This window comes from Orbicella faveolata, unplaced genomic scaffold (genome assembly GCF_042242905.1).
Source record: "Orbicella faveolata isolate gen_17 unplaced genomic scaffold, um_ofav_v1 contig_14, whole genome shotgun sequence".
In the NCBI taxonomy this organism is placed as follows: Eukaryota; Metazoa; Cnidaria; class Anthozoa; order Scleractinia; family Merulinidae; genus Orbicella; species Orbicella faveolata.
In genome coordinates this window covers 12315208-12330814 of record NW_028301541.1, presented here as the reverse complement: position 1 = coordinate 12330814, position 15607 = coordinate 12315208, and the positions used below count along the sequence as shown (strand labels likewise).

The 15607-nt window shown below is 41.9% G+C and overlaps 2 protein-coding genes across 3 annotated transcripts in view; both read right to left on the bottom strand.

Moving 5' to 3' along the window:
- The window catches only part of LOC110055154 (dihydropyrimidine dehydrogenase [NADP(+)]-like), a 234894-nt gene that overhangs the window by 180177 nt on the left and 39110 nt on the right, over positions 1 to 15607 (bottom strand). The gene's annotated exons all lie outside the window — the stretch shown is intronic.
- LOC110055155 (uncharacterized) lies at positions 7152 to 14302 on the bottom strand. Its single transcript, XM_089286669.1, has one exon. The coding sequence runs from the start codon at positions 11075 to 11077 to the stop codon at positions 10007 to 10009; it is 1071 nt and encodes a 356-aa protein (XP_089142795.1). The 5' UTR covers positions 11078 to 14302; the 3' UTR covers positions 7152 to 10006.

Sequence of the window (15607 nt, the reverse complement as noted above, 5' to 3'; positions counted from 1 at the left end):
GTCATCCGATACTCTTTGGGTTCTTTGGAGGTGTCGCCATTTTCCCACCAGAGAAAGCGTAACAGGTTTCTGCATTCTTCGTTAACCTTCACCTGGTGGAACATCCCTTCGACGTCACACATGAAAGCAATGTTCTCCTTTTGAAATCTGCACAGGACGCCAGTTAGATTGTTGGTCATGTCCGGTCCTTGTAGGAGATGCTTGTTTAAAGAGTCCCCTTGAAACTCAGCGGAGCAATCAAAGACAACTCGTATCTTGTTAGGCTTCTTAGGGTGATATACCCCATGATGTGAAATGTACCATACTTGCTGGTTGCCTTCTTCTTCATTTAGTGCTGGGACTTCTTCGGCATAACCATTTTCAATGACCGTGTTCATGAAGTTGACGTAATCGTTACTATACTTCTTATCGGACGCCAATCTTCTCTTTAGGTTCTTTAGCCGACGGAGAGCCATCTCTCTATTGTTTGGCAACCTCAAGTTCCGATCCTTTAGAGGTAGGGGCATTTCGTAATGTCCATCTTCTCGATGATATATGCCTTCAGTGACGATCTTCAGAAATCTCCGATCTTCTTGGGAAAGTGCTTGCCCGTCCGTGTTTCTTTCAGAGAAGTCTAGTTCAAGCATTTCCTTTACTTGGAAGGGGTTCAAGATTTCCTTGGCTTGAGAACTAACTGCAAACTTGCTGTGAAGACTTTCGGGATCTCCAACTTCTTGAGTGATAATCCGGTTACAGGTGACTTCGTTCTCTTCAACTCCATCTTGCGTGTCTAACTGGCGTAACTGGTCCGATAATTCCCCATCCCAGCAGGGTTCTGATGGCGTATGGATCATCCGCCTTTCCTGTTATCACCTCTCATGGCTTGAGTGCTCGAGGGCAGTTACAGCCAATGAGAAGGCCCACTTCTACCCTTTCTTGATAAGGTGGGATCTTGTCTTGAATTCTTTGCAGATGTGGCCACTTGTTTGCTGTCCCGGGTCGAGGAATCTGGTTTCTCCTGGAGGGAATTGCATCACGCGAGTACACCTTTGGGAGCTCCGCTTGCACTCTTTTGTCGTATCTCTCGACCAATAAGCCATTTACTTTCTGGACAGGTATCTCAGCCTTTCCATGCATTGTGTAAAGCTTCAGGTTGATCTCTGGACCTTCAACGCCGAGCTTCTTTAATACGGAGGATTTAACAAACGTAGTATCACTAGCGTTGTCCAGGAGCGCATACACCAACACTTCGGACTGTGGGCGGTCCTTGTGATGAAGCCACACGGGGAGAATCATGAAATTAGTCAGGTTGCCGTCTGGGGTGTTGGAGCAATTGCTGACTGCTTCCGGGGTTGTGGCTTCGCTGCCACCGTCATACTTCTTCGGAGATTCTTCTTTGTTCCTTGAATCGTCATGCAAGGACGAAGGATGGGACTTTCCACACACTCCACACTTCAGTCTTGTCGCACAAGCCCTTGAGAGGTGTCCACCGTTAAGGCAACCGAAGCAAAGGCCGTTCTTCCTTATGAAGTCCATGCGATCTGGTAGGCTTCGCTTCATAAACTCTGGGCAATCATCCAGGCAGTGATTTCCTTGGCACGAAGGGCAGCGTCCTTGCGCTCGTTTTGATTTATTCTTATTCGCCTCTGGCCTTGTAGAAGTTACCAGGCTGTTCGCTGAGGGAAAACGTCTTGTGTTGCGACCTCTGTTGTCACGTGGCGTAGTACTCGTGTCACATGACTCCTTATTTCGCTCTCGCTTTAAGGCGTTGGGAGAGAAGACGGGATCAGTTGCTAATTCAGCCTCCAACTTTACAAATTCCACGAGGTCACTGAAAGAGACGACGTGCTTTGTCTTTTCTCTCCGATCGCGTGCATAGCAGCACCACTTGACACCGCAATAAGACGGAAGTTTTGCGCTGATTTGGATGAGCGTTTCTGTTGAGTTTAGCTCGCCCATATACTGCATAGACTTCATAGCCTCTCTGCAACGGATCAGGAAGTCGGAAAGTTCTTGAATTCCCGCGCTGTCTCCATCGCGAACCCTTGGCCACGCGCGTAATCGAGACTTGAAGCTTTCAGCGACATGATAGGGTTCTCCAAATCTTTGAGCTAACAACTTCTTTGCTTGCTCATAGCCATCGCCTGTATTCATCGCTACGAAGCCTTTGATCACGTCATTAGCCTTTCCGGTCGTGTACTTGCTGAGGAAGAATAATCTATCTCTACTTGCTTCTACTTTACTCTCGATGATTGTCTCGAAGGCTTGTATGAAAGCAGGATAGTCCATAAAGTTTCTGCTGAAAGTAGGCGGTTCCTGTACCGGCAAAGAACTGATTTGTTGCTGCTTTGCAATCGCGGCGCTAAGTTCCGTTTGTTTTTCTTGCAATTTAATTAGTTCTTTAATCGCGCTTTCATTTAGACTACTTGACTCTTGGTTCTGTCCGTTTTCGACCTTTAAGTTTGGTTTCACTTCTGCCGAGTACGAGGGCTCCATTTGTGAAGGGTCTAATTTCGGTATAAATGGCGGAGAATAAGGGTTCATCTTGATTTGTTTTCCGTTTTCTTGATAAGTGAATTTGACATCATTCTTGTTATCTTTGTGGTTATCCTCTTGAACGGTGTTAATTGGCGATTTCTGATTTTGATCATCGGTTAATTTGAGCTCATCATTGTCACCACTCCTCTTATCTTTGCTGTCGATCACTTTGACATGGCCAATCTGCAGTTTCTGGTCAGCGTGACCGTCGGTTTCGAGGTCATAGTCTTCATTTAAGATCCTTCTAATTGCATTCACTTCTGCCTCGGCCATAGAAATCTCCTTTAGCAATTGCAACCTTCTTATTTCGTGTTCTTGGTCTAGAAACTGCCTTTCGACCTTGAGTCTTGCCTTTCATGCCACTGCTTTGATCCTACATGACCAAGCCGAGACCCCAGAGGTGTTAGATTTCTTAGAGCTTCTAGATCTGGTCTCGCCAGACAGCACGGATTTTGGTTTTGGTTTCTCGATCTCCTTCTCTTCTGAATAGATTTTGTCGACAAGTTTAGTTCTCATTTCCATGAACACTCTATCCTGAAGATCGAACCAACGATACGAGGATTCCCTTTCTTCTTCTGAGTTGAGGAATTCGTGAAATTCATGATGAGCGTCATTGAATTCTTCTTTTATTTTGTCAATGTTATCGCGTGCGAGCTGCAAGGAAACCCACAGAGGTTGATCGCGATCCAAAAGTTCCTTAATTTTGTCCAGTTCCTTTCGCAATTTGGAGCTGCATGCCCTTTGTTTTGAATCAAGTAAATCCTTCTTATATTCGCGTCCCTTTTCAGTGGGTTTTCTTTGGCGTGAATCTTTGATCTCGCCGGACGCCGCGCCCTCGAGTTCTTGACATTCCTTTGAGTTTGTGGTTTTTTCTTCGACAGGTTCGTCTTCGTTTGTTTCAATTTCTTCTTTCTCAGTTGATTTGGAACTCATTGCAAATGACACTTTAGTAGTTCATTGACAATCCAAAACACTTAAGAGGCAACGTTGATATTTTACTGTAGCGGCCGGCGACTCTCGAGCGAACTAGAGAGTCGCCGGCCGCTACAGTAAAATATCAGTCCTACGCTTGCCTCTAAAGGTAGACTGCTTTGGCTTCACTAGGCGGTCACTTTTAACTTCTTCAACTTAGGTGACTTGCGTTCGTGGTGAAAGCGAGGATACAACTGACAAATCTAATAGCTACGTGCACGTACAGAAACTATAAGGCTGAATTGTTCCTTTGATTAGAACGGAACTACGTAATACTGCGGTAAGACTACAATAGATCATTGAGCGTTCATCACAGCGAAGACCAGTGGCCTGATACTATGAGAACTCAAGAAGATGTTCGCTGTGAACCGCGTGAGCAAGATCCTGAAGTCAAAGGTTCCGTTACCATGGCAACAGTATCCGCTCCCGAAGTTCCCTTATACTTAACAGAACACATAAAGTACTTCTCGGACTGGTTCCGTGCAAAGAGATCTGTCGCGCTATGCCTGCGTTACTTAAGAAAACTGAAGAAGCGCTCACAAGAAAGGAGATCGTCAGGCGACGAAAATCCAGTAACTCACCGCAAAGAAGTAGGCAGCGAGAGTTACGTCCCTATCACAGTGGAAGAGCTACAGTCCGCAGAAGCTGTCATCATAAGGGCCGCCCAGGCAGCCAGTTTCAAGAAAGAAATTGATATCCTGTCAAAGAAAGAAGAGCAGCCAGAGGACAAGCACAAAGCCCTTCCAGAGAGTGAATGGTCCTCAAACCTTAAGAAGCTTGATCCATTCATAGACGAGCACGGCATCATGCGCGTTGGTGGTCGCATAAGACGGGCAAACCTGACAGATGAAGTTAAATTTCCAGCCCTACTACCAAGAAACAGCCACATCACCAAGCTCGTAATCAACTACTTCCATGAGAGGTGTTTGCACCAAGGCAGAACAACCACCCTCAACGAGCTAAGATCCAGTGGTTACTGGGTAATCGGTGGCAGTTCGTCAGTATCCCATTGTATCCACAACTGCGTGAAATGCCGCAAGATGCGTGGGTCCACCCAGTCCCAGAAAATGTCAGACCTGCCCGAAGACAGGCTCGAACCAGCACCGCCGTTCACCTATTGTGCCGTGGACTTCTTTGGTCCCTGGATCATTAAAGAAAAAAGAAAAGAATTGAAGAGATACGGTGCGCTCTTCACCTGTATGGTATCAAGAGCCATACACATTGAAGTCGCCCACAGCCTCGACACAGATTCTTTCATTAACGTGCTTCGTCGTTTCATCTGCCGTCGAGGTCCTATCCGTCAGCTTAGATGTGACCAAGGCACCAACTTTGTAGGCGCCCGTAATGAGCTCAAAGAAGCCCTGAGTGAGCTGGACCACTCTAAGATCAGCACGGAGATGTTACAACAGAATTGCGATTACTTCAGCTTCAAGATGAACGTTCCGTCAGCTAGCCACATGGGCGGCGTATGGGAACGGCAGATTAGAAGTGTTCGCAACGTATTGGCTGCACTGCTGAGTAACAACGCAAGTCAACTTGATGACGAATCTCTTCACACATTTATGTGTGAAGCCAAATCAATCATCAACAGCCGACCACTATCAGTAGACGGGCTACAGGACCCAGACGCACCCAGGCCCCTCACTCCGAACCACCTTCTCACCATGAAATCGAAGATAGTGCTTCCTCCTCCAGGGAATTTTCAAGATGCCGATAAGTACTCGCGAAAACGGTGGCGACGAGTCCAACATCTGTCGAACGAGTTTTGGTCCCGCTGGCGGAAGGAATCCTTACAGTCCTTGCAGCTACGGCAGAAATGGTTGAAACCACAGCGAGATCTCAACGTCGATGACATTGTGCTGATCAAAGATGATTCCCTCGCGCGAAACCACTGGGAGCTTGGAAGAGTTACAAGAACTTATCCCGACAAGGATGGTCGTGTGCGCAGGGTGCAGGTAACCCTTGCTGACCCATCTATCGATGCAAAGGGGGTGCATGTCCATCCACCGCGTTTCCTGGAGAGGCCCATACACAAGCTGGTTTTCCTGATGAGCTGGAGTGACGCTGTAGAGGAGAGACCGGGAGAACTCCCCACTGAGAAGCCATGAACACTATCTATGAACTCTAGATAAGTTTAGATAGTTGAATATTAATTTCTTAGTTTTAAGTCAAGAAGTGAAATCTATTAATGAACAAATTTCAGGGGAGCCATGTGATGAACGCTCAATGATCTATTGTAGTCTTACCGCAGTATTACGTAGTTCCGTTCTAATCAAAGGAACAATTCAGCCTTATAGTTTCTGTACGTGCACGTAGCTATTAGATTTGTCAGTTGTATCCTCGCTTTCACCACGAACGCAAGTCACCTAAGTTGAAGAAGTTAAAAGTGACCGCCTAGTGAAGCCAAAGCAGTCTACCTTTAGAGGCAAGCGTAGGACTGATATTTTACTGTAGCGGCCGGCGACTCTCTAGTTCGCTCGAGAGTCGCCGGCCGCTACAGAAAGTGAAGAATGATCATCGCAGTTAATTTTCCAATTTAAGCAATTGGAAAGAAGCCTGAAAAAATCAGGGCTTCAATGGGATTCAAACCCGTGACCTCCGCAATACCAGTGCAATGCTCTACCAACTGAGCTATGAAGCCACACATTGGGAGTGAAGTCAATTAACTGAGTTCATATCTTCTAGTGAGGAGCGAAATGATGTGAAGTTTATATGAAAGTTTATATGAAATAATTCATATATGAACTGCAGTTGTAGACGAAAGTGAAGAATGATCATTCTTTACTTACAATACAATAATGTAGCTTCTGTTTATAGTGTTCAAAGTCAAAACCAAATCCCTCAGAATTTTAGCTGTCTCCTCATAAGTCAACGAAAAATAGGAAATGGAGCAGGAATACATGAATTGGAGTGAGCACCAAAGGAAATACAGTTGTACATAAATGAGATATGATGCTCTTAAGTGCTCTTTTAAAATACTTCGCATGCATGCCTGGTGGTTGAGAGGCATCAAAAAACCTTGATAAACCCGTAAGTCATCAGCACATTTTAAAGAAGCAAAATGTGCTCTGATGTTCAAAGGAAGATACAATCGAATTACAGGCGTTTGAAGTCAGATCAAGCCAGGCAGCAAATCAAAGTCCAATAGCACTTCTTGCCCAAGAAAAAATCCTCTTGTGAGTTGTGGCCCATTTGCCAAGCATTGCCAGTGTCAAAAATTGGAAAGCAAGAACTGATTTTAGAATTATAAAATATGTCTTGCATCGACCACCATCTTTTCCCGAAAATTACTTGAAGAGACCCTTTCCGGCATGCGTTGTGATCATGCTAATTTGACGTTTCATGGCTTTTGGGGCCTAGTAAACAGCAATATAAGCAAGAGGAACTGGATTTTTTGAAGTTATCGACACAGGGAGTCCCACAGATGATAGCTAACAAGTAGTGACAAGTAACAAATCGGTATGATCTGTAGTGTTGCCAACTTCTGGGATCAGTGGACAGATCTCTAACCTCGAAAAAGCTTCGTGAAATCAACATTTCACTATTCCTTTAAGTGCCACCCCCAAAGATTTTTTTCGCTGCCTAATATAAATTTCCTTTTTCTCCTGATCACCACTGCAAAAAAATTATCGCTGTGGCAATTTTTCATTAATTTTTCATGATTTTCAAAGTTTGTAAATTTGTTCATTGCTACGTTCACGACCAAGGAATAGTGGAGAATGGGATGAGTTGGCTTCTGACGTCATTTCGGGAATAACAATGTTTTGTTTCTGAGAAGAATATAATCATATATAGTGAACATGAGATAGTGTTTGGGATAAACTGAGCTGGAAGGCATCTGACTATTGCTAGTGCAAACAATCCTCCAAGTTCCAGTCAACACCCTATAGGTGAAGAAATTACATGGTAAATTAAACCCATCGCATTTTTTTGTACTCAAAATAGAGACTTTTCTAAGTGCATAGTAACAAAACCTACAGCTGTACTTCCTACAACGAAGCTCTTAAGATTGTTGAGGCTTCAAACTGGTGAATTAGCTAAGTATTTGTGGATTTTAATAAAAACACACGTACACCGAAGGTCGTAATCCGGCCGTGTTTCTCAATGGCCACTCCGAACACAGACTTGTTTAGGTCTTTGAGTTTCGTCTTTGAGGAATGAAATATATCTAAATTACAAACTTAGAATGGATCAAGCATTTATCAATATATAAGGAAAGTGAAACAAATGGTTGAGATTCGACTCTAGAGCTACCATCAAGATTGTCGTGCTGAAAAAAGAATGCGCTTGTCAGTCAACCGAAACGCAAACTAACAAGTCGAGAACTCCCAGGTCTAGGTTAGAGTATGTAAAATGGATGTCCATTTCATTTAAAATTACAGTGAAGTAGAAATGCATTCATTTAACTGATACTATACTGAAACTCTTTTCAACATCTTGTCAAAGGATTTTCCATGATTTATTAGTACAAAACATGCCAATTTGTGTAGCTAATGTGTTCATACACAGTAACTGACTATGCATATACTACGGTCGGTCAACAATAACAAAGCAAAAAGTTACCTCACCTTTGAATATTGTTTGCCAATATCTCTGCTTATTTCTTATGTTAAAACTATTTTCAATCATTGATCTGGAGAAGTAGGCAGGAGTGGACAACTACTGCATCGCATCTTAACTTGTATTTCGGGGGAAATGGAATCTAAAAATACTTTGACACTCCAAAATCTGCACCTTCCTTAAAGTCAAATTACCAACTCTTCGTGTCCATTGACATCTTTATAACTCTTTAAGAGCTGTAAGTTAACACTTCAACCATTACTTATACCTTTATAACCCAAGTGGACCAGCAAATTAGCGATCCTGATCCTGGCCTAAATTACAATGTGGCAATCTCCTCTGGAGACCCCCACTTCAAAATGAAAAAATATATATATGTGACCTTCTTTGGGAAAACGGACACTAACGCTTTTCCGTTTATATGGCGAAACCGTTTACAATCCATTTATACCCGTTTAAATAGTTCGTGTAAGCTTTTAAATGGTTTGCTTATCTGTTTAAAAAAGGTTGCATCCGTTTAATGCTTTAACGGAAAAGTTTAAACGGTTTGCTTATCCATTTAAAAAAATTTGCATCCGTTTAACGCTTTAGCGAAAACGTTTAAACGGTTTGCTTATCCGTTTAAAAAAATTTGCATCTGTTTAACGCTTTAGCGAAAACATTTCAATGGTTTGCTTATCCGTTTGACGCTCCAGGGAAAACATTTAAATGGTTTTCTTATCCGTTAAAAAAGAAAGCCAGCAGCTGTTCAAGTTAACCCTGCGAGCAGAACTATCAAGCTAACGATCGCTCGATACTCGCGGAACGTAAAATGCAGGACAACGGTATTTTATTTTGGTTCCAACTTATCCGTGTTTATAGAAAGTGAGTAATTGTCGTATCCTTGGACAAACAACAACAAAAAATATCCGTTTGTACAAACGTATAGCATCGAGAGCCAATGAAGCCATTCATTCCAACCATGATTCTGCCATCAATCTTGTTCAGAACAGTGCACTTCATCTTGAGATAACGCTGTCTTGGTTCCCGTGTCATAGTTTTAAATCGTTCGTCATAGACAATTTATTTAGCTCAAAAATTTAGGTCATCGCTTGGTGGGATTGTGAAGAGTTACAATCTTTCAGGAGATGTTTATTCTTACCTATTCCGTAGCCAACCAGATCACACAGTCGAACAGCAGGAAGAAGATAAAAATAGCGTGCGCGTGCTCATTTGATTTTGATGTCACTTCCCTGCTTGCCCCGTATTGTTATTTTGATTACCGCTCACTGACGAAACACTCACTCGATAACAGTCTTTTACAACGACCTCAATCTGTTCTCACTAATAATTCTACGAGATGGAGAGCTTGATTTGGAAGGGACCGAACACTTCGAAAACAGTGACGACCTCCTTTGGGAAACAAAAACAAAATGCAAAAACCAGGTAAAAACCTTCACCATTGAATTCAAACTCCGAGCTCAATCGATTAAAACTTTCGTTATTGTATAATTATTATCTATTGCTTCTTCTGTTTCCTTATTAAAGAAAAACAGTCTTTGTTTTGCATCAGAGGCCTTGTTATTTTACCAATCAATTGAGAGTTCAGAAACCGAACACGCAAAATTTGTTGTGAGTTTGACTGGTCGATTACCGCTTAAGCTGGATTGAAAATCTGTTCAAATTCGCTCTGTTTCCTACCTGGCTTATTTTCGTCAATTGAGCAGTTAGCCGTACTTGAGGACAAGAATTGAACTGTTGAAAGAAGGACCACATGGAAAATAATATCCCAAAATAATTTCAGTATACAACTTCATTTATTTCATTAGTAAACGATGGTGTATGTACAATAACTACCTACGTAAGCATCATTTAATTCTCTTACAGCTTAAGTTTGAATTTAATAGAAAGAATAGTAAATACTAAAGCCAATTTGTTACATAGCATAGCACTGGTCAAGTTCGAAACAATGATTAACTTATGGAACTGGTGCAACTAAATCTTCAGTTCCAGGTTTGCAAAACTGTCTTATTTCGCGATGTAAGTAGTTTCTGCGTTCGTCACTTAATCCTTCTGGGTTGATCTTTTGCGGAAGAACAGAAGCAGGTGGGATCACAGCACCATCCTTCAGTAAGGCACACTTTTGTTCCGGGGATGTCAAGTATTCTCGGCAGTAAACAACACCTGGTTCATCCTTGGAAAATCTGAAATGGTGAAATTTTTTTACGTTTGCGATTTTTTTGAAATAGTGTCTCAGAAAAGTACACCAGTCGTACGGAGGAACTATAACACGGCCATCGTGCGTCGTTACTAGCTGGGCTTTGTTCATCCCTGTGTTGCTTGAAGTGTCCACCATTCGAGCAAGTTCATAAATTGACGAAATGAAACTGACCTTGTAGGCCTTTTTCAGGATTCCAAAGCAACGATCCGGACCAAATTTAGTAAGTCCAGCAATTAGGAAAGAGTACTTGATAGACTGGTGAAGTCCAGTGGCAATCCTCCATGCTAAATACATGTACCACAAAAAGTAATTGTTTTTATTTTGTCCGGCACAATTGTCAGCTTGTAAGTGAACGTCTGTTTCCCTGAGGCCGTGATGAGCGAAAAAGTGGTGAACGTAACTAATGGCTGCGTTGGCTCCTTTACCAACTGCACCAGCTTCATCAATCAAATAGTTCACTTGACGCGGTACAGCTTCACACATAACTCCAAAAATCCCACACTTTCTTGGGGTCTTAAAATAGATCGGTCCAGGTTGCATTGGGTTACTTGGAAAGTGCACTTGTTGTGCATAGTCAAAGGAGTAGTGCATTGCGCCATTGAATGAACATGGTTCATGCGTTTCGTTTAGATTCCTCTCCGCATCTGTTTGACTGAAAGTCGTGGCTGCATCTGAGCAAGTTTTCCTGTAAAACTCTCTCTCGACCTGGGCGCAGTCCAAATGCTCTTGCTGTGCTTTAATACAGTCAGCCTTTTTGTGCTCAGGAAGGTTTGCGGCCCATACAAGCTTGGTGGTGTTCTGTTGACATGTCAAGCATAGATTGGTCATGGGTTTCGCCAAAACAACTTTCGGACAAAACTGTTGCCCAAGTCTAGGAACTTGCTGTAACTAACCGCTTGTTCTCCTGAAGCTTTTCACCGTTTGATCGACACCACAGTGATAAACTGGAGAAGATAAAAATCTTGCACCTGGGCTATGAATTTAAGCTAGCAGGAAGCTGGCGAATAGCCGCAAGGACGCCGATACTGCCGTCAAGTTTTCATTGTGGCGCATTCCGTTTCGATAGCTATGGTTGAAACAAAAAGGTCCAAAATTTGTAATCTTGAAACTTCAAAATTTCTTTAGAAAGCGAATCATTTCTCGCGTATTGCATTATTTGACCCTGAAGCGTCTCGGCTTCTGACAAGGTCATGGCATTTGCAGTTCATTGCGTATGCAAATTTGTTTCGTGCAACTTCAAACCAAAACAACAATGAACAAAGGAGATTGTGATTAAAACCTGGAGTCTCAATTTGCGATGGTTATTATCACAGGTTTTATGACGGTATAAAAAGTTCGTTGCGCCTGTTGAACGCATGAAGTGAAAAATTTTCTTGTCAATGACGTTACGTATAATTTGCTTCCAGAGGTTACGGGTTTTGTTATTTTAGCGTTTCTTTCACTAGCCGTTCAGGTTAAGATATTGGCAGCGAAACTGTTCTTTGTAACTTGCGCTTAAATCACCAAAATAATGTCAGGGAAGAGAATCAACCTAAAGTCGCACGAAAGCGGCAAAAGTTTACCTAGAAATAGAATGCAGAAGCGAGAAAGCAAAACAAATGAATTTTGAAGTCACCCGACTAAAGTTCATCAGATACGACAGTACTTTTTTCGTTCGCAGAATGTATCCTTAACAATCTACAGTTTTCATGCTCCATGGTTGCACTTAAAGATATCCGTTTAACATTGTAAGACTGCTAGTTTTTCCTGAAACGATCTCGCCGACTTAACCGTTCAACTGTTTAAGCTGTGCGTTTGTGAACTTTGGTTAACCGTTCAACCGTTTAAGCTGTCCGTTTGTGGACTTTGGTTAACCGTTTAACGGTTCAAGCTATCCATTTTTGGACTTTGGTCAACTGTTTAATGTTTCAAGCTAACTGTTTGTTTTTTTGGTTGACCGTTTAACGCTTTAAGCTATCCGTTTTCTGACTTTGGTCAACCGTTTAAATTTTTTGCTATCCGTTTAAACGGTTATGGAAGCCGTTTAAACGCTTGAGTCAGCCATTTAGTATCCGTTTAGAACTGTTTTTCTTGACCGTTTAACGAAAAAGCGTTAGTGTCTGTTTTCCCAAAGAAGGTCACATATACATTGCAGCCGTCCAAATCGTAGCTACCCTCCGAATTGTAATGCTAGATGATACAGTTCTTTCACTTTAAAATCTTGTCCAGTTTTGATAAAATATGAATCACAAATAACCCAAAAATGTTCTGACAGCCCTTGAAGCTCAGTCAAAAGTCTTGAGTGTTTTAGCCCAGTTCCCGAAGTGACGTCACTAGTAGCCCAACCCAGATCCCACTTTGCACGGTCGTGAACATAGAAATTACATGTTCAAATGCCTGTAGAAATGCAGGGAAATTATCAATCGAGATAATTTTTTTCGCTGAAGTGATCAGGGAAACTAGCAGATTTTATTAAAGCAAAAAAAAATCGGGGGTAGTGGCACTTTAAGTGAAATGAGCATTTCTGTGGTCATGTATTTGCTTGAAATCAACATTTAACTGTTTCTTAAGTGAAAAAAGCATCCTTGAGGTCGTCCGTTGACATGAAATTAACATGTTAAGTGTTTTTTTTTTTAAGGGAAATCAACATCTCTGAGCTTTCATGTTCAAGTGAAATAAAAATTTAGCCTGCGTAGCAAGCGTTTGTGTGGGGTTCGGGAGCAAAGAATTACAGCACGAAAAATGGAGCGAGTAAAAGAAGGGGGAGAGGGAAGGGAAGGAAGGAAGGAAACGCTTGCAGACAAACCCCTGGATTTTGAAAACCACCCACTTGGCCTTTCATGCCTGAGTGCGCACACTGAGATTTCATGCTGTCATCGGCTGTCATAAATTAACCAATAAAATCTTCGGCCTTCCATAGCAGAAGTGAACTTTGAACCAAAATAAACTCTACTTGTCAAAATATGTCTGAAACATCAAGCACACGGTGGGAACGGAGAAATCTCGAAGAATTAAATTTGGTAGTTTATAATCAAGCTATATTTCTACTCAATCCGTCTAAAAGGAAGGACTGCAAGGGTGCCAGAAAGTTAAAATGTGAGAAGTATTCCAGTCACGTTAGTAATCCTTGTGCTCGCATGATTCGAAATCTTGGATCACTGAATTCATTCGTCCAGGAATCGATACAAGGTGAAATTAGCAAGTCAACTCCCACAAAGGCAATTCCAGTAAAGAAGTGTTTGCTGGAAACGCCAGATCCGCAAATCGGTTCGAGTGTTATCGCCTGCAGAAAAAACAAACAACTGAAAGTCTTCTCGGCAAATTTTGGAATTTGGGCAGGAGAGGCTTCAAACATCTGAGAGGGGAAATAATGATAATCTTGACCAGTATCTGAATAAAGATGATCTTCCTCTAGGAGGCCTCCAAGTCAAAGTTGTTTATAAAATGTCCTCGTAAGAATTCCCCGCGAGGAGATGACTAAATTTTTGGTAAGGCAAATATGTGACAAAAACTGGCATGCCGCAGCTAACACTATAACAAATCAATCAGAATTGTACCCAGAGGTTCGAAATGCTGTCAACAAAAATGCTTCTAATGAAATGTCAGAGTACCTACGACATGTTGCCAGGTAACAAGCCAGACGAAATCACTAGCTTTTCCCACGCAGTAGTGCCAATTTTCTGTCCCGTGGTTTATTATCTTGTCCTTGGCACATGTGGCATTCAAGAAAGTGATGTTAAAATTAAAGGAACAGCTGCAAATTGTGTCACGCTTACTTCTGCAATAGTGTGCAGGCTCCGAAAAACCAAAGCATCGGCATTGCACTACAGGATTTCTACCGTACTGTCAAAGCTGACAACTAAATCCTTGTTCAGTGAGAAAAGTTCAAGCATTTTGTAACCAACCTTCGAACGTGTCTTCCCCTTTGGTCTGGCACTCAAAGGTATGAAAATACCTTTGATCGACACATGTCAATAATATTGGACTAGCCCAGCCAATCACGAGCTCCATTCGCTGGCGAACGGAGGTTTTCAAAATCCAGGGGTTTGTCTGCAAGCGTTTCCTTCCTTCCCCTCTCCCACCCCCCCCCCCCCCACCCCCTCTTTCTTTTTTTTTGGTTCTCGCCCCATTTTCCATGCAGGCAAAACACCGAAAATCCCGTTCCTCGCTCTTTCTTTGCTTCCAAACCCCACAGAAACGCTTGCTAGCAGGCTAATAAAAATTTAACTGTTTTTTTTTTAAGTGAAATGAGCATCTCTGTGGTCACACATTCTCGTGAAATCAACAGTTAAGTGAGACTAACTTCTTTGCTTTGTTTTGGAGCAGAAAATTGTTTTGAGCTTTTTTCTGACAATTCTGATTAAAAGAAGCAAAATATAGCCTAAAATTCAACATAATAGGCGGATATACATACAGCCCTTCATTTTTTGTGTTAGTCACTGACTTTTGTTGATTCAGCCTCAAAAATGCAACCTCAAAATCCAGCCTCAAAAATGCAGAATTCTGTTGGCAGGAGAATTATCCAAATTTCTGCAGGCAAATCTTTTACAAGTGTATTGTCAAAGTCTACTGCTGTGCAACTGGTGGCTAAATGGTTGGTGTGCTTGGTTCCAAATTATATGTCACTTTTATTTGTTCAGTACTTCTTTAATGAGCTTTTGGCTAATCTAGGTTTGCCTTTTGGCACACCTTACATGTTGACAAAACAGCATGAACCAATTAAACTTGGGTTTCCAACTAAGTTTATTATGACAACAAGCAACTAAACTGTAACTGACAAATAATTCATGTCTTGCCGTGACCTTGAATTACATGCATGAATGTAATTTACATGTAGAAACTTTGACTGTAATGCCATTTTGCTACAAGAATAACAAGAACCTTGAGGTTAATGGCCAGATAAGGCATTGTTTTAGCGTAATCAATCAAAGGTTTCAGGTGTCTTTGAAGGTTAATAATTATACCATAATGATTCAATTTAGTGCCCTCCTTCCAATAAGCCCCCCTTTTGAATAAGCACCTCCCCTTTAAATGTGTTTTTATTAATAAGCGCCCCTATTCCAGTAGGTGGTCCCATTCCAATTGAATAAGCACCCCCATTCTAATATTATATTACAACTGTCAGAGCGCGTATCAATCCTTTTGACGCAATCACCAAATTGGACATTAAACATTTGAGCATTAACTGAACATTCACCGTATATTTGTTACTGTTGCAGTTCCTGTTATTGTTCCTTTTTTAATAAAACTAATACCTTATTAAAGCTTTGTTTCAAACATTCCATTGTTTCTCAAAAAAATAATTAAGCAACCTGTCCCCGGTATGTGCCTTCTCTTGATTAAGCACCCTTTCTTGAGGTAACAAAAGAAAATAAGCAC